This window comes from Rhinoderma darwinii, chromosome 1 (assembly GCF_050947455.1).
Source record: "Rhinoderma darwinii isolate aRhiDar2 chromosome 1, aRhiDar2.hap1, whole genome shotgun sequence".
In the NCBI taxonomy this organism is placed as follows: Eukaryota; Metazoa; Chordata; class Amphibia; order Anura; family Rhinodermatidae; genus Rhinoderma; species Rhinoderma darwinii.
This window is the reverse complement of record NC_134687.1, coordinates 259,117,886-259,137,870: the sequence shown is the minus strand read 5'-3', so window position 1 is coordinate 259,137,870 and position 19,985 is coordinate 259,117,886. Positions and strand designations below refer to the sequence as shown.

Genomic DNA, 19,985 nt, shown 5'->3' with positions numbered 1-19,985 from the left:
AATTCTGGAACACATAGGGTGTATGACTCCATGGGCACCCAATCGGTGTCAATGGCACTAGTGCTAAGCGGACAATCTTGCCTGTGGCGCCTTTTCTGTGGCTCCTCATCAGTAGTGCTAGTGAACAATGACAAAATTAAGAATTGCTCACCAGGCTCACTTGCACTTTCCGTATCCGAGCAGATCATGGCATAGGCCTCTTCTGCCGTATACAGACGCTGAGCTATTTTCTTACTATAAACCTAACGCTAGCCCTAACTATTTATAACTAATTACCTCCCTAACTCACGCCCTACACCTAACTTCCGCTACGTAATGCCCCATGTCTTATACTATGTAATGATAATAAACCCTACCTAACGCTATTAAATGCTACAAAAAAATGTTATTATTATTTTTTATATATAAACGCTAAAACGTCTCTACCACACTAACCCTATAAACCTAACAATGATAAATGTTCCCTAACTTACGGTACCTAACTAACTGCTAAACTATATATGTATATATATATATATATATATATATATATATGTATATATATATATATATATATATATATATATATATATATAGCAATAGAAAGCAGCAGCACTCACTAGAAACAAATGTGTAGGTGCCAAGCAAGTCGTCCAGATCCAAGGACAAGGCAGTATATAAAAATAGAAATCTTGCAGCACTCCAAAATGTGAAAAATAAGTGGTTTATTCAGCCAACAAACAGCGACGTTTCTGTCCTACAATAGGACCTTTATCAAGCAATGCTTGATAAAGGTCCTATTGTAGGACAGAAACGTCGCTGTTTGTTGGCCGAATAAACCACTTATTTTTCACATTTTGGAGTGCTGCAAGATTTCTATTTTTATATATATATATATATATATATATATATATATATATACATATAAATATATATATATAATTTTTTATATATAATATAGATCACAGGAGGGGGAGTGGTGTATGTGGTACTGGGGGTTATCATTATGTATCTTTTTCACTTTTTGAAGGAGACACAGAAGCACACAGAAGCACACAGCTCCGTTCTCCTCAACGATCTGACAGAAATGAGAACAGAGCTGTTTGCCCTGCCTTCCAGCCTTTATAAGCTGCGATTGGTCAGTCAGATTTGACTGACCAATCACAGCGATCGCTGAATAGGGACCACTGTAATTGGTCCCTCGATGGCTCCCTGTGACAATCAGCTGTCTATAACAGCTGTTGCCAGGGACTTGTCACAGCGGTGACAGTTTAAGTACAGGACGGATATATCCGTCCTCCTGCGCGAACTAGCAACTGCCGAGGTCGGATATATCCTTCCTTTGTCACTAAGGGATTAAGTGAAAAGCATGCTTAATCAGGTTGACTAAGGGCCGGTTCCGGCAGGTTTCCGTTTTTTAGATGGAATCAATAGCGCAGTCGAATGCGCTATTGATTCCGTCGGAAAAACGGAAACCTGCCGGAATGGTGACAAACGGAAACTATTAGCAGTGTTTTCGTCACCATTGATATCAATGGTGATGCAAACGGAAGCTATGGTTTCCCTTTGACTTTCCGTTGCGGGGTTCCACGACGGAAACCTCAGATGGAACCCCTCAACGGAAAGCGAACGCTGATGTGAACAGGCCCTAAGGGTGCGTTCATATATATCAGTTGCATCAGCATCAGTTTTTTTTGTCTATCAAATGATTACAACTGATGCAAAAACTAATCAAAAGCTGCATTATAAACTGATGCAAAAAGTGATGCAAAAATGTATCCGTTGCCATCAGGCTTTTTCACAATTTTTACTACAAAACCATCAGTTGTCGTTAGTTGTCATCAGTTTTTACCATCCGTTTTAAATATCAGTTTTTACCACAATGGTCCCCCAAAAAGGTAGTCTAGTGTCTGAAAATGTGCTAATTTTATGAGTGGTGCATAGTTTGTGATAGATTGGATACATGAAAGATTAGATACTTGTTGTGTCAGGGCTCTCCTTCTCTGCTCCGGCCTTGGCACTACACGGAAGTCTGACACACACATTGTAATGTCACGTGTGTCATATTCAGTGCAGCGCCAAGGCCGGCGCCAAAAGAGAGGGCCCAGAAGGCAGCTGCTGTCCACTGACCTCAGATCAAATCTTCGAAGCAGCCATGGGAGCCTGAAAAGACGCCAAACACTAGCCATAACTTCAGGGAATAGATAGTTTTTTGCGCCTTTACAGCTACCCAATACCACCCTGCATCTACCCCACACCACGCAGGGATTCACACAACAGGGTTCGGGTGTCGGCTGTTAAAAACAGCCATCTAGGTCAGTTTTTGACAACTGCTTTGCATCCGTTTTGTATCCGTTCCGTGTTTTCCGTTATATACAAATTTTTTAAAACAGATGAATTTCATGTGTAGCTAATGAAACACTGCCCTCTGTAGATAATGTAGCAGTGCCCTCTGTATATAGTGCCACACACCAACCTGTAGATAATGCCATGGTTCCCTCTGTAGATAGTGCCCCACCCCCTGTAGATAGTGCCACACCCCCCTGCATATAGCACCACACCACCCCCTGTATATAGTTCCACACATCCCCGGTAGCTAATGCCATAGTACCCTCTTTATATAGTGCCACAACCCCCCTGTATATAGTGCCGCATATGCCCCTGTATATAATGCCGCAGTGCCCTCTGTATATAATGCTACAATACCCCCTGTATATAATGCAACAGTACCTCCTGTAGATAATGTCACACAGCCCCCCTGTAGATAGAGCCACACAATGCCCCCTGTAGATAGTGCTACACAGCGCCCCCTGTAGATGGCACCACACAGCGTCACATGTAGATTGTGCAGCAGAGCACCCATATAGATTGTGCCACATAGTACCCCCTATAGATGGCGCCACACAGCGCCACATGTAGATTGTGGCACATAGCGCCCCGTATAGATTGTGCTGACGGGATTGTGTACCAAGATGTTTGACATAGGTGGAGTGGGCAGATTTAGGGTATGTTCACACGCTAGACTAAAAATGTCTGAAAATACGGAGCTGTTTTCAAGGGAAAACAGCTCCTGATTTTCAGACGTTTTTTAAGCCACTTGCGATTTTCGCCGAGTTTTTCACTGCCGCTTTTGGAGCTGTTTTCAATACAGTCAATGAAAAACACCTCCAAAAACGTCCCAAGAAGTGACCTGCACTTCCTTTTCGCGGCCGTTCTTTTACCCGACCGTTTTTCAAAACGGCCGCGCGAAAAAATGGCCCGTCGGAACAGAACGCCGTTTTTCCCATTGCAAGCAATGGGCAGATGTTTGGAGGCGTTCCGCTTCCGATTTTTTGCCCGTTTACAGCCCGAAATACAGCCGAAAATAGGCTGTGTGAACATACCCCTAGGGTATGTTCACACACATTAGCAAAATACGTCTGAAATTCCGGAGCTTTTTTCGCCTGAAAACAGCTCCTGATTTTCAGACGTTTTTGTGACTACTCACGTTTTTCGTGGCGTATTTTACAGACGTTATTGGAGCTGTTTTTCAAGTGACATGCACTTCTTTGACGCGGGCGTCTTTTTACGTGCCGTCTTTTGACAGCGACGCGTAAAATTACACCTCGTGGGAACAGAACATCGCAAAACCCAATGGGCAGATATTTGTAGGCGAAATGGAGCCGTTTTATGAGGCATAATTCGAGGCATAAAACGCCCGAATTACGTCTGAAAACAGTGCGTGTGAACATACCCTAAGGGATTATTCAGACGAACGGGATATACGTCCGTGCAACGCGCGTGATTTTCACGCACGTCGCACGGACCTATATTAGTCTATAGGGCCGTGCAGACAGGTGCGTGATTTTTACGCTGCGTGAGTCCGCAGTGAAAAAGTCACAACATGTCCGTTCTTTGGGCGTTTTTCGCGCATCGCGCACCCATTGAAGTCAAAGGGTGCATGGAAATCACGCATGCCACACGGAAGCACTTCCGTGGGACAACCGTGATTCGCGCAACAGCTGTGAAAAGGATGAATGAAAACAGAAAAGCACCACGTGCTTTTCTGTTAACAAACATTCAAACGGAGTGTCATAATGATGGCGGCTGCGCGAAAAGCACACATACGGGGCTGACACACAGAGCTGTCAAGTGCCTTTTGCGCTCGCAAAACGCAGCGTTTTTTGCGCGTGCAAAACGCACACGCTCGTGTGAATCCAGCCTAAGTGTGTAAGACAGTTAGCAGGGAGGGAGCCGTCTGCCTGTAATTTGTAATTAGAGCAGGGAAGGACCCTGTGACCATAGTGGGGCGTGGCAGTATGCAAATAGCTGAGATGCTTTGGAGGAAGGAGGGGGGATGCAACTGTCTCCTCAGATGCAGCCGGGGATCATGGGTATAGTGGGTTACAAGACAGGAAACAGACAGCAAGGGATGTAAACAGACAGCAAGGGATGTAAACAAACACAAAGAGCAGCAGTGACGATGGAGATCAAACAGAAACTGGTTGGAAGTTTAATAGGTGGTATTAGGGAAGGCAAACCAAGGCTGGGGGACACTTTTTAGACAATTTTTTTTCCTGGACAACCCCTTTAAGGGCTTAAAGCTGAAAGTCTACACTTCAATCTCATCTTCATTGCTGAAAATTGTCTCACTGTCCAAATACTTCTGAATCCGACTGTACAAGTGTAATTTAGAACTGTATTGAATTCAGTTTGCTAGCGTTTGAAAATTCCTATTCCCATTTTATTTTTTAGACTAGAATTCATCCATCTGCTCCATAGCATGTACATTGACTGGGATATTGATTTGTATTTTGCGGAGAAAGATATGCCAGCAAAAGCCAGGTCAACTAGCCTTAATGACTTGCTTGGTCAGGTTGAATATGTTTTCTCTGATAAGACTGGAACCCTGACACAGAACATTATGACTTTCAAGAAATGCTGCATTTCTGGGAACGTTTACGGTAATAATGTAATTTATAATGTTATATTGTAATTTGACTACTAATTAGGAGTGTTTTATTTCTCTTCTAGTTTATTTCTGTATTGAAGTATATGCTTTATAACGGTATATATATATATTTTTTATTTTAGGAACAAACTCTGGTGAGAAGAATCTGAAGGTATAGGAATTTTTCCCATTATAATACAATATATTCCATACTTTACTGTTTATTAAATTAACTCTGAGGTCGTGTGAATATATGCTTCTGTAACGTGTAACAGATGCTACTTTATTATTAAAAGATTGGGTGGTTTTATCAAAACTCATCTAAAGTAAACACTGTACTGCACTCTTCATATTTATATACTGTAGGTAGCTCTTGATTTTAGGCAATTGTGCCTCAACCCAGAGGCGTAGCTAGGTTCTCCAGCACCCGGGGCAAAGATTCAGTTTGGCGCCCCCCCCCCCAACCTCTTTCCCGACATCTGCTTCCCCCTCGCCATGTTTGTTTTCTCTACCAAACAATGACGTGTCATTTCTGTTACACATTTTTTTTTTATGGAACTCGAGTATAAAAACATTTGTACATTTTACAAGCAATATAGTTCTATACACAACACCAGAACCAAGCTCAGCACATAAATACAGCACCAGAAAAAAAGCTCAGTACATATATACAGCACCAGAACAAAGCTCAGTACATAAATACAACACCAGCACAAATACAGCTCAATTTAGTGCAACCCTGTCGTATAGGTTTGCACTAAATTATTTCCAGCTCCCAGCATGGCCGAACAATGGTAAGGATATGCTGGGAGTTGCTGTTTCACAAAAAATAAATCATATCATAATCATACCACCCATCATCTCGCTGCAGATCATACAGTGACTACATTACTGATTAGAGGCAGAATAAACATTTACATTAAGTGACTCATCGGTGACGTCTCAGATTCTAGTTCTTTTTCTCCATCCGGTCCAGACCTCTATGATGACTTCTCCCGGTCACAGCCCATTTCTGCAGTTTGCCGCTCAGATGTCTTCAGATTCTCACTTTTCCAACATTTCTACACCTATAAACAAAGATAAAGTTCTCATTATACCACACACTACGCCCCTAAATATAGCGCAATACACTGCACTTCTAATTATAATAGCACCATACACTGTGTCCCACACACACACACACACACACACACACACACTGTGTCCCTTGTAGATATTGCCTGCCATAGAGCCCCCTGTAGATAGTGTCCCCATAGAGCCTCCTAGATAGTGCCCCCATATAGCCCACCCATGTATATAGTGTCCCACAGATAGCTCCCCTATAGTGCTCCACAGATAGCCCACCCTTGTATATAGCCCACACCTGTATATAGTGCTCCACATATAGTCCACCCCTTTATATAGTGCGCCACATATAGTCCACCCCTGTATATAGCCCCCCTGTAGATATAGCCTACCCCTGTATATAGTTCTCCACATATAGTCCACCCCTGTATATAGTGCTCCACAGATAGCCCACCCCTGTATATAGCCCCCCTGTAGATATAGCCCACCCCTGTATATAGTGCTCCATAGATATCCCACCCCTGTATATAGCCCCCCTGTAGATAAAGCCCACCCCTGTATATAGTGCTCCACATATAGACCACCCCTGTATTTAGTGCTCCACATATAGCCCACCCCTGTATATAGCCCCCTGTAGATATAGCCCACCCCTGTATATAGTGCTCCATAGATAGCCCACCCCTGCATATAGCCCCCTGTAGATATAGCCCACCTCTGTATATAGTGCTCCACAGATAGCCCCCTTCAGTATATAGCCCCCCCGTAGATAAAGCCCCCCCCCCATAGATAAAGCCACACACTTTTTTATTACAATAAAATAACAAACAATTTAAACTCACCTTAATCCCGTCCGGCAGCAATGGAGACCTGCTCTCTTCTGCGCAGGTCTCCTGAACGAAGCGTCTATGAAAAGTGCTGATTGGCTGGGCAGAATGACTTTCCCTGTCATTCAGCGCCTTTCAATGACGCAAGCGGCGCAAAGTATCGTGCCGCTTCACTCGTGGAAAGGCGCTGAATGGCCAGGCACGGAACGTACCCGGCCATTCATTGCTTATAATTGTACCTGTGTCCTATAGACGCTTATAGTGCAGGAGGGGGTGGCGCTGGCGCCCCACTCTAAGTTGCGCCTGGGGCACATGCCCCACCTGCCCCCACCCTAGCTACGCCCCTGCCTCAACCTGCCTCATGGAAAGCCAGTAACTGCGGCAGGCTGTGTAGTGGTCCGCTCGGTGGAAAAGCCTCCTGCCAGGGAGGCGGGAGAGCAGCCCACTGCAGACACTGACCCAGCTGGCATTTTCCAGATGAACAGTCTGGCCCTGCTTCTATGTATTGCCACTAAATTTCAGCTACTGTTATAATCTTGCTTAACTCCTTCCCGCAGCCACTTTTGACCTTCCTAACAGAGCCTCATTTTTCAAATCTGACATGTCACTTTAGGTGGTAATAATTTTACAATGCTTTTACCTATGCCAGCAATTCTGAGATTTGTTTTCTCGTGACATATTGTACTTTATGTCAGAGGTAAAATTTGATCGATACATTCAGCATTTTTTTGTGTAAAACATCAAAAGTTTGCGAAAAAGTGCAAAAATAAGCATTTTTCTCTTTTTAAATGTATCTGCTTGTAAGACCACACAAAATACCACACAAAATAGTTACTAATTAACATTTCCCATACGTCTACTTATGTTGGCATTGTTTTTTGAACATCCTTTTATTTTTATAGGACTCAACAAGGCTTCTAAGGTTAGCAGAAATTTCTCACATTTTCAAGAAGATTTCAAAAGCCTATTTTTTTTAGCAACCAGTACAGTTCTGAAGTGGCTTTGAGGGGCCTATATATCAGAAACCACCATAAATCACCCCATTTTAAAAACTGCACCCCCTCAAAGTAGTCAAAATAATAGTTTATGAGGCCTTTAGGCGTTTCACTTGAATTAAAGCAGGAGGTGATATTCAGAATTATTATTATTTTTTTTGCTGAAATTCGATTTTAATCCATTCTTTTCTGTAACACAGATGGTCCTTCCAGACAGACAAAACTCAATATTTATTGCCAAGATTCTGCAGTTTTTAGAAATATCCCACATGTGGCCCTAGTGTGCTAATGGACTGAAATACAGGCCTCGGAAGCAAATAAACACCTAGTGCATTATGGGGCCTTCTTTTTATTAGATTATACGTTCAGGATCATGTCAGGTTTGAAGAGGGCTTGTGGTGCCAAAACACAGGAAACACCGCCAAAAGATACCATTTTGGAAACCACACCCCACAAGGAATTCATCAAGGAGTGTAATGAGCATTTTGACCCCACAGGTGTTTCATAGATTTTATTAGAATTTGGACGTAAAAAATGTACAATTGTAATTATTTCCAATAATAAAAAACTATTTCCACAAGGTATAAAGGAGGGGAAAAAAGCATTTGTAAAGCAACTTCTCCAGAGTATGGCAATACCCCATATGTGGTAATAAACTGCTGCTTGGGCACATGGCAGGGCTCGGAAGGGAAGGAGCGCCATTTAGCTTTTGGAGTGCAGATTTTGCTGGATTGGTTTCTCGGCACCATGTCCCATGTGCAAATGCCCTAAGGTACCAGTACAGTGGAAACTCCCCCGAAGTGACTCAATTTGGCAAACTACACCCCTTAAAGAATTCATCTAGGGGTGTAGCGACCATTTTGACCCACAGGTGTTTGACTTAATTTTTTACCAATAGGATGTAGATTTAGCTCTAAATTTTTCATTTACTCAACAAATAAAAGGAAAAATAGAACCCCAACATTTGTAAAGTAATTTCTCCTGAGTATGGCAATACCCCATATGTTGTCATAAAATGCTGTTTGGGTGCCATTTGGCTTTTGGAGTGCAGATTTTGCTGGATTGGTTTCTAGACGCCATGTCACATCTGCAAAGCCCCTGTGGGACCAAAACAGTGGAAAACACCCAGAAGTGACCTCATTTTAGAAACTACACCATTCAAGGTATTCACCTAGGGGTGTAGTGAGCATGTTTACTCCACAGGAGGTTTTCAGAAATTAGTGTGCACTCGATGTTGCAGAGTGAAAATGGAAATTTTTCCATTGATATGCCATTTCAGTGTCCAATATGTGGTGCCCAGCTTGTACCACCATGAAAAGACAGCTCTCTAATTATTATGCTGGGTTTCCCAGTTTTAGAAACACCCCACATGTGGCCCTAATTTTTTGCATGGACATTCGACAGGGCTCCGGAGTGAAAGAGTACCATGCAAAGTTGAGGCCTAATTTGGCGATTTACAAAGTATTGGTTCACAATTGCGGAGGCTCTGATGTAAAATACTAAAAGAAACCCGAGAGAACTGACCCCATTTTGGAAACTACACCCCTAAAGGCATTTATTAAGCGGTGTAGTAAGCATTTTGACCCCACAGCTCTTTTCCTTAAACTAATGCGCTGCGGAAGGTGCAAAGTAAAAATTTAAATTTTTCCTAGAGAGGCCATTTCAAAGGCAAATATGTTGTGCCCAGTTTGTGCCACTGGAGACACATACCCCAAAAATTGCTAAAAGGTTTCTCCCGGGTTTGGCGATGCCATAAATGCCAAAGTAAACTGCTGTTTGGCCACAGTGTACAGAATGGAGGGAGTGCCATTTTGCTTTTGGAGAACGGATTTAGTAGTTTTGTTTGGCGTATTACTGGTATTTCAGTTTATAATGTGGGGGCATAGGTAAGCTTGGCAGAGTACATCAGGCATAATAAGGTGGTATAATAATGAGATAAAAAAAACAATAAAATAATCAACAGGGAATCTGTCACACATCTGGTTTAATTGTGATCTAATCAAGCCATTCTGGGAAAAAATAGAAACAATCATAAATACGGTTGAAGATATCAATATCACTTTGACATTAGAATTAGTAATCCTGAATCTGGACATGTCCTACCGGATCATAAACCACAATTCCTTAATTCCCCACCTTCTAAATGCAGCGAAACTTATAATTGCTAGACACTGGAATGAGACAGACACGCCATCCACCTCGGAATGGATTGCCGAGGTCTGTTTGGTACAGTCATTCGAAAAAACTAAATGGTTAATTGAACAAAACCTAGATAAATATTACAGATCTTGGAATAGATGGATAAATACCCAGAACACAGATGCTTTGTCTAACATGATGGGTTAGATCACATTACAAACTTCCAAACCAAAATTAAATTGGTACCAATAACGAAATATGTATAACTTGAAGTACATGTAACTTTATATGGAACGTACTGTATATATGTAGCTTTCTGATTTTAATATAATACAGCAGAAACAACTGTTAATTGTTATTTTGTTTGTTTGTATTTGCTTATTATGTTACCCCTGATCCCCATCCATTCCTTTCTGTACCCTTATCCCTCTCCCCTCCTTACTATGTCTCCAAAATGTAAATAAATAAAAAATGTACAAAAAAAAATAATCCATTGATGTTTGTTATGCTGTGACACAATGCTTTATGCACAGGCCAGTGTCATGCTGATAACACTTATGGTGTCCTTACTTATCCCCCTTTTTGGTACACGCTCTACACCTTTGCAGTTTGGATAATTTTGCTGGGAAAGTGTTGTCCTGGATATGTTTGAGTCTTCTCCTTCCTGGTTCCCTAATATTAGGGCCTTGTTAAATCGCCTCTTGAAACAGAAGAAATGTTCCCCTCGGGCCTGCACAACTGCATATTTTTTCTTTCCTGGGAGCCTTAACTTATTTTATTTTTTCATAGACGTAGTAGTATGAGGGCTGTATTTTTGCAGGATCAGCTGTGGTGTTTATTGATAGCATTTTGGGTTACATGCGATTCCAGCAATACCAAATTTATTATGTTTTACAACTTTTTGCACAGTAAAATTACTCTTGTAAAAAGAATGCCATAACTTTTTAATTTTTTCATCGATGGAGCTGTATGAGGGCTTGTTTTTTTTTACAAGGCGAGCTATAGTTTTTATTGCTACCATTTTTGGATACATTCGACTTTTTGATCCAATTTTTGGAAGGCAAGATGACCAAAAAACAGCAATTCTGGCATTGTTTGTTAGTTTTTTTTTATGCAATTCAACACGCGGGATAAATACCATGATATTTTTATAGTTCAGGCAGTTACAGACACCGCAATACTACTTGCTGTTCTAATACATTGAACTACCTATAAAGTGCAATGCATTAGAACTGTCAGTCATTCACTGACAGCAGGCTGATTAGGCCCCGCCTCCAGATGGGGCCTAATCGGCTTCCGTAATTGACAGACCAGGAGGCCATTGTTAGGCCTCCTGTTGCCATAGCAGCCGTCGGCACCCCCCGCGATTGCATTGGGGGGTGCCGATTTGGTAGAAAACAACTTAGATGCAGCGATTACTTTTGATCGCTGCATCTAAGGGGTTAATGGCAGGGATTGGAGCTATTTATGGTCACTGTTACAGCAGGGTGTCAGCTGTAACATACAGCTGACACCCGCCGCTGATGAAGCGGGCTCTGCTTTTGAGCCCGCACCATCTTCCTGTCGCCACCGGAAGCCTTTTAGGCCCCGTCTCCAGGCAGGGCCTAGGAGGCTACTGTACTCGGCAGAACAGGAGGACAGTGTTAGGCCTCTGGTTGGCATTGCAGCTATCGACACACCGAAATCGTCTCGCTAAGGTGCAGATCGGCTACAAACCCCCTAGATGAAGCGGTCGCTTTTGACCGCTGCTTTTAAGGGGTTAATGGCGGGGATCAGAGCTAACTTCGGTCCCCGCAATTACAGCAGGGTGTCAGCTGTAACATACAGCTGACACCCATGGCTGATGGCACGCACTCAGCTTCTGAGCACGTACCATCAATTTGTCGTAAGTATACGCCAAATTGCGGGAAGCACTAGCTTTCCATGATGTATACTTACGTTAAATGTCAGGTAGGGGTTAAGATAACATGACACATTATGGATGGATCATACATTAGAATAACCAAGACATCACACACAGTTTTGATATCTAAAGCTCTCTTTTTGCGTCTTATTGTAGCAAACTTCTACATACAAAAAAAAATTATATTTTCACTGAGACTGAGGTGATTAGAATCTGACAGAATTTCTAAAATCTGTGGAAATACTAAATGGACACAAACATTTCAAACAACTTATATTTATCTAATAGTATACCCAGAATGTAATGGCAGGAAGGAGGTGAAGGGAAAGTGAGCCCTAATCTACCCACCGCCCTGTCCCTGCCTACTTGCAACAACCCGCCCTAGGCGACGGGGTACAACTGGGCGGCGGTCCCTACGCTGTCTAAGTGCACGGGAGAACAAACAGGGAACACGCAAGGGAAGGGGCAGTAGCCCACGGAACGCCGCGAGGAAACGGAGCAGTGAATGAGTTGTCAGGACCAGGATGAATTGGAGTATACCCAAGTGAGCACGGAGGAGGAAGCAAGCCGGAGGCAAAGCAAAGCGGGTTAAGCAGAACAGCAGCAAGGCAGAAGCACGGCAGAAGCAGGCTGGAGCAAGCAGCAGTGGGGCCAGGAATCCAGAAGAATTACAAGCACTGAGGAGGAGAACACAGCAGGTAATAAAGGACAGGGGGCGGAGCTAACTCCGACTGACCAGGCCGCGATAGGCTCTCCCACTCCTGAGCCTGCCACCCTGGTTGGTGGGAGATGGTGTCAGTCGAACAGGTCTGGCCTCAGGTGTGGATTGATTAATCCCAGGAGTATACCTAGACGTAGTACCTGGCAGATCCCTAACAGTGTTCCCCCTTTTATGAGGGGCCACCGGACCCTTACTAAGAGGACCCGGTTTAGTAGGGAAGAGAAGGTGGAACCTCCTGATCAATACCCCAGCGTGAACATCACGGGCAGGTACCCAAGTCCTCTCCTCCGGCCCGTACCCTCTCCAATGGACCAGGTACTGGAGGGAGCCCTGGACCATCCTACTGTCCATAATCTTGGCCACCTCGAATTCCACCCCCTCAGGGGTGAGAACGGGAACAGGAGGTTTCCTCGAGGGGGACCAGGACGGGGAGCAGCGTTTAAGGAGGGAGGCATGGAAGACGTCATGTATGCGAAAGGATGGGGGCATCTCCAGACGGAAGGATACAGGGTTGAGGACTTCAATGATCTTATAAGGCCCAATAAATCGGGGAGCAAACTTCCTGGACGGGACCTTAAGGCGCAAGTTCCTGGACGACAACCAGACCAAATCCCGATGACAAAAAGGGGGTTAGCAGAACGTCTACTATCCGCCTCAATCTTTTGTGCGCTCTGGGACGCCTCTAGGTTCTTCTGAACCTGGGCCCAGACAGTGCACAGTTCCCGATGAACATCCTCTACCTCAGGATTATTGGAACAACCAGGGGAAATGGAGGAGAACCTTGGGTTAAACCCGAAATTACAGAAAAACGGGGAGACCCCTGACGAGTTACTGACCCGGTTATTCAGGGAAAATTCAGCAAGGGGAAGGAATGAGACCCAATCGAATTGACAGTCAGAGATGAAACACCTTAAATATTGTTCCAGGGACTGGTTAGTCCTCTCCGTTTGGACATTAGTTTCGGGATGGAAGGCGGAGGAGAAGGACAGATCAATCTCCAACTTTTTACAAAAGGCTCTCCAAAATAAGGAAACAAATTGTACCCCTCTGTCAGAAACGATATTGACTGGGGCCCCATGGAGACGCAGGATGTGTTTCACAAACAAAGAAGCTAACGTCTTGGCGTTAGGTAGCTTCTTAAGGGGCACAAAGTGGCACATCTTGCTGAAGCGGTCTACTACCACCCACACCACCGACTTGCCCTGAGATGGAGGCAAATCGGTGATAAAATCCATGGAGATATGGGTCCAAGGTCTCTGGGGAATGGGCAAGGAACGTAGTAGGCCCGCAGGTCGGGACCTAGGGGTTTTGGACCTAGCGCAAACCTCACAAGCGGCGACGTAAGCCCTAACGTCTTTAGGCAACCCAGGCCACCAATAGTTTCTGGTAATGAGGTGTTTGGTGCCCAAGATGCCAGGATGACCAGATAGAGCGGAGTCATGGTTTTCCCTGAGTACCCTTAGCCGGTATTGCAGGGGAACAAACAGTTTGTCCCCAGGGACGTTCCCGGGAGCTGCACCCTGATCAGCCGCGATATCAGAAGCTAAATCAGAATCCGTGGCAGAAACGATTATACCAGCGGGTAAAATACAAGCAGGATCCTTCTCGGAAGGAGGATTGGCCATGAAACTACGTGACAGGGCATCAGCCTTAATATTCTTGGACCCAGCCCTATAGGTAACCAAGAAATTAAATCTGGTAAAGAATAGTGCCCACCGAGCTTGTCTAGGATTAAGCCTCCGGGCCGATTCTAGGAAAACCAGATTCTTGTGATCCGTAAGGACCGTTACCTGGTGTCTGGCCCCCTCCAGGAAGTGCCGCCACTCTTCAAAAGCCCATTTAATGGCTAGAAGTTCGCGGTTGCCAATATCATAGTTACTCTCCGTGGGCGAAAACTTCCTAGAGAAGTAAGCACAGGGGCGGAGATGGGTGAGGGAGCTGGTACCCTGGGACAAGACAGCCCCCACTCCCACCTCGGATGCGTCAACCTCCACAATAAAAGGCTCCTCTTGGTTGGGCTGAATCAGCACGGGGCCGAGATAAAGCACTTCTTGAGGGTCTCAAAGGCCTGGACGGCCTCAGGGGGCCAATGGAGGACATCAGCGCCCTTGCGAGTAAGGTCTGTAAGAGGCTTAGCGACGACAGAGAAGTTGGCAATAAATCTCCTGTAATAGTTGGCGAACCCTAAAAAACTGTAACGCCTTAAGGGAGGCAGGTTGGACCCATTCCGCCACAGCCTGAACCTTGGCAGGGTCCATGCGGAATTCATGAGGAGTGAGGATTTGCCCTAAAAATGGTATCTCCTGTACCCCAAAGACACATTTTTCAGTCTTAGCAAACAGATTATTCTCCCGAAGGACCTGGAGCACCTTCCTGACATGCTCCACGTGGGAAGACCAGTCCTTGGAAAACACCAGTATGTCATCAAGGTACACAACAAGAAAATTACCCAGGTAATCTCTCAGGATTTCATTAATAAAATTCTGGAAGACAGCAGGGGCATTACACAACCCAAAGGGCATGACCAGGTATTCGAAATGACCCTCGGGTGTGTTGAACGCAGTTTTCCACTCATCCCCCTCTTTGATGCGGATAAGGTTATATGCCCCCCGTAGATCGAACTTAGAAAACCATTGGGCTCCCTGAACCTGATTAAAAAGATCCGGAATCAAAGGAAGTGGGTACTGGTTCCTTACGGTGACCTTATTCAGGTTACGATAATCAATGCACGGCCTAAGACCACCATCCTTCTTCCCCACAAAGAAGAAGCCAGCACCTACAGGAGAAGTCGAGGGGCGAATGAAACCCTTGGCCAGGCATTCTTGGATATACACCCTCATAGCTTCACGTTCAGGACATGAAAGATTAAATATCCTACCCTTAGGAAGCTTGGCACCAGGCACCAAATCGATGGCGCAATCGTAATCTCTATGGGGGGGCAACACCTCGGAGGCCTCCTTAGAAAACACATCGGCGAAGTCCTGAACAAACTCAGGAAGCGTGTTTACCTCCTCCCGGGGAGAAATAGAGTTAACAGAAAGACATGACATAAGACATTCACTACCCCATTTGGTGAGATCCCCAGTATTCCAATCAAACGTGGGATTATGCAACTGCAACCAGGGAAGACCTAATACCAGATCAGACGATAATCCCTGCATCACCAGTACAGAGCACTGCTCCAAATGCATGGAGCCAACCAGGAGTTCAAAAACAGGAGTATGCTGAGTAAAATAACCATTAGCAAGGGGAGTTGAGTCGATACCTACTACAGGGATAGGATAAGGTAAATCAATAAAAGCCATTTTCAGAGACATAGCAAATTCCACAGACATGATATTAGCAGATGAGCCAGAATCCACGAAGGCACTGCCAGTGGCAGACCGGCCAGCAAACGAGACCTGAAAGGGAAGCAAAATTTTATTGCATTTCACATTAACGGGAAATACCTGTGCGCCCAAGTGACCTCCCCGAAGTTTTCCGGCTTTTTATTCTTGCGCCTGGGACAGGTGTTCAGAAGATGCTTGTCGTCCCCACAGTAGAAGCAGAGACCATTCATTCTGCGAAACTCCCTACGTTGTCGAGGGGACATGGAGGCCCCGAGTTGCATAGGTACCTCCGAGTCCTCCGTGGAGGGGCGAGGAGACGGGACCTCAGGGGGAATCGCAGAAAAGTCAGAGGGGAGCACATTGAAGCGTTCAAGCTGACGTTCCCTGAGACGTCGGTCAAGTCATACTGCTAGGGCCATAACCTGGTCAAGGGAGTCAGAAGAGGGGTAACTAACCAGCAGATCCTTCAGGGCGTCAGATAATCCTAACCTAAACTGGCACCTTAGGGCCGGATCGTTCCACCGAGAAGCTACGCACCACTTTCTAAAATCAGAACAGTACTCCTCAACCGGTCTGCTACCCTGACGTAAGGTCACCAGCTGACTCTCGGCTAAAGCAGTCCTGTCAGTCTCGTCGTAAATGAGTCCGAGGGCAGAGAAAAAGCGATCAACAGAGGAAAGTTCAGGGGCGTCAGGAGCCAAGGAGAAGGCCCACTCTTGGGGCCCTTCCTGGAGTCGGGATATGATGATACCCACCCGCTGGTTCTCGGAACCCGAGGAGTGGGGTTTAAGGCGGAAATACAGTGTGCAACTCTCCCGGAAGGAGAGAAACGTCTTACGGTCCCCTGAGAACCGGTCAGGTAACTTGAGGTCGGGTTCTAGAGGTGAGGTGAGGGGAACTACTACGGCAGCGTCACCCTGGTTGACCCTCTGGGCCAGGGCCTGGACCTGTAGGGAGAGACCCTGCATCTGCTGGGTCAGGGACTCAAGGGGGTCCATGATAGCGTCAGCGTAGGGGAAATGGTAGACTAGGTAAGGGGCTTGTAATTATGTAATGGCAGGAAGGAGGTGAAGGGAAAGTGAGCCCTAATCTACCCACCGCCCTGTCCCTGCCTACTTGCAACGACCCGCCCTAGGCGACGGGGTACAACTGGGCGGCGGTCCCTACGCTGTCTAAGTGCACGGGAGAACAAGCAGGGAACACGCAAGGGAAGGGGCAGTAGCCCACGGAACGCCGCGAGGAAACGGAGCAGTGAATGAGTTGTCAGGACCAGGATGAAGTGGAGTATACCCAAGTGAGCACGGAGGAGGAAGCAAGCCGGAGGCAAAGCAAAGCGGGTTAAGCAGAACAGCAGCAAGGCAGAAGCACGGCAGAAGCAGGCTGGAGCAAGCAGCAGTGGGGCCAGGAATACAGAAGAATTACAAGCACTGAGGAGGAGAACACAGCAGGTAATAAAGGACAGGGGGCGGAGCTAACTCCGACTGACCAGGCCGCGATAGGCTCTCCCACTCCTGAGCCTGCCACCCTGGTTGGTGGGAGATGGTGTCAGTCGAACAGGTCTGGCCTCAGGTGTGGATTGATTAATCCCAGGAGTATACCTAGACGTAGTACCTGGCAGATCCCTAACACAGAATTGACGGAAAGTGGGTGTGTGTCTCTTCACTTCCTGCCTATACAAGTCTATGGAGTTGGGAGAGGGAGGAGGCGGGAGATGGAGCAGAGCGAGTCCGGTACAGACACGCTGCCCATAAAAGTCTATGGAGATGGGAGGGGGAGAAGGAGTCGAGTGAGAAAGAAACACATAGACGTGCTGCAGCTTCCTGATGAGTGTTATTTCTCAGCTACACTGCTCATTGCTGCTGTATAATCTTCTCCATGCTGCTACTGCTTATATATATATTTATATATATATATATATATATACATACACTACCGTTAAAAAGTTTAGGGTCACTTAGAAATTTCCTTATTTTTGAAAGAAAAACACAGTTTTTTTCAATGAAGATAACAGAAAATTAATAAAAAATACACTCCATACATTGTTAATGTTCTAAATGACTATTCTAGCTGCAACGTCTGGTTTTTAATGCAATATCTACATAGGTGTATAGTGGCCCATTTCCAGCAACCATCACTCCAGTGTTCTAATGGCACATTGTGTTTGCTAACTGTGTTAGAAGGCTAATGGATGATTTGAAAACACTTGAAAACCCTTGTGCAATTATGTTAGCACCACTGTAAACAGTTTTGCTGTTTAGAGGAGCTATAAAACTGACCTTCCTTTGAGCTAGTTGAGAATCTGGAGCATTACATTTGTGGGTTCAATTAAACTCTCAAAATGGCTAGAAAAAGAGAGCTTTCATGTGCAATTCGACTGTCTATTCTTGTTCTTAGAAATGAAGGCTATTCCATGCGAGAAATTGCCAAGAAACTGAAGATTTCCTACAACGGTGTGTACTACTCCCTTCAGAGGACAGCACACACAGGCTCTAACCAGAATAGAAAGAGAAGTGGGAGGCCCCGCTGCACAACGTAGCAACAAGACAAGTACATTAGAGTCTCTAGTTTGAGAAATAGACACCTCACAGGTCCTCAACTGGCAGCTTCATTAAATAGTACCCGCAAAACGCCAGTGTCAACGTCTACAGTGAAGAGGCGACTCTAGGATGCTGGCCTTCAGGGCAGAGTGGCAAAGAAAAAGCCATATCTGAGACTGGCTAATAAAAGGAAAAGATTAATATGGGCAAAAGCACACAGACATTGGACAGAGGAAGATTGGAAAAAAGTGTTATGGACAGACGAATCGAAGTTTGAGGTGTTTGGATCACACAGAAGAACATTTGTGAGACGCAGAACAACTGAAAAGATGCTGGAAGAGTGCCTGACGCTATCTGTCAAGCATGGTGAAGGTAATGTGATGGTCTGGGGTTGCTTTGGTGCTGGTAAAGTGGGAGATTTGTACAAGGTAAAAGGGATTTTGAATAAGGAAGGCTATCACTCCATTTTGCAACGCCATGCCATACCCTGTGGACAGCGCTTGATTGGAGCCAATTTCATCCTACAACAGGACAATGACCCAAAGCACACCTCCAAATTATGCAAGAACTATTTAGGGAAGAAGCAGGCAGCTGGTATTCTATCTGTAATGGAGTGGCCAGCGCAGTCACCAGATCTCAACCCCATAGAGCTGTTGTGGGAGCAGCTTGACCGTATGGTACGCAAGAAGTGCCCATCAAGCCAATCCAACTTGTGGGAGGGCCTTCTGGAGGCATGGGGTGAAATTTCTCCCGATTACCTCAGCAAATTAACAGCTAGAAGGCCAAAGGTCTGCAATGCTGTAATTGCTGCAAATTGAGCATTATTTGACGAAAGCAAAGTTTGAAGGAGAATATTATTATTTCAAATAAAAATCATTATTTCTAACCTTGTCAATGTCTTGACTATATTTTCTAGTCATTTTGCAACTCATTTGATAAATATAAGTGTGAGTTTTCATGGAAAACACAAAATTGTCTGGATGACTCCAAACTTTTGAACGGTAGTGTATATATATATATATATATATATATGTGTGTGTGATAGATAGAGATACTGTAGAAGAGTGGATTTCTCCTCTTTTCTAAGTGCAGTCTGTGGAAGACATGTTAGTCATTAGGCTCCGCCCACCAGTTCAGAGACGACTGAGAATACGAGATAGAGCCTGCAGAAGGAAAAACTGCTAAGAAAAGTCATCTAATGGCCATAAATATTGTTAATCTATGTACACACATATGACAGCTTATTCTGAAAAGTCACCTGAAAAGTTAGGTATGCTATAAGTATTACATATACAAATAAATATGATTTAAATTTACATCGTTTTTATGTTGTACCATTCTTCAAAGTTTACATTTGTGTGTGCGTATGTTTGTATGTCTTGGGTCATCGCAGGCTAAAGCTACACACAGACTTTGGTGCACGCCAGCTTCGATAGTAAATATCACACAAATTACATGTAAATTGCATGCACTGTCAATAAAGGTTTAAGGTGAAGTCACTCGATCGTCCACAGGGTTTTCTTCTAAGTTAGTTGTAGGTGCTTCTTTATTGGTTGTAAAAGA

General features: G+C 44.8%; 1 protein-coding gene across 1 annotated transcript in view; it reads left to right on the top strand.

The window, feature by feature from the left end:
• Positions 1–19,985, top strand: part of ATP8B3 (ATPase phospholipid transporting 8B3) — a 761,685-nt gene that overhangs the window by 347,587 nt on the left and 394,113 nt on the right. The window contains exons 12-13 of the mRNA XM_075852305.1: positions 4,714–4,922; positions 5,053–5,081. Of these exons, the coding sequence (XP_075708420.1) occupies positions 4,714–4,922; positions 5,053–5,081 (238 nt within the window). The remainder of the gene's footprint in view (positions 1–4,713; positions 4,923–5,052; positions 5,082–19,985) is intronic.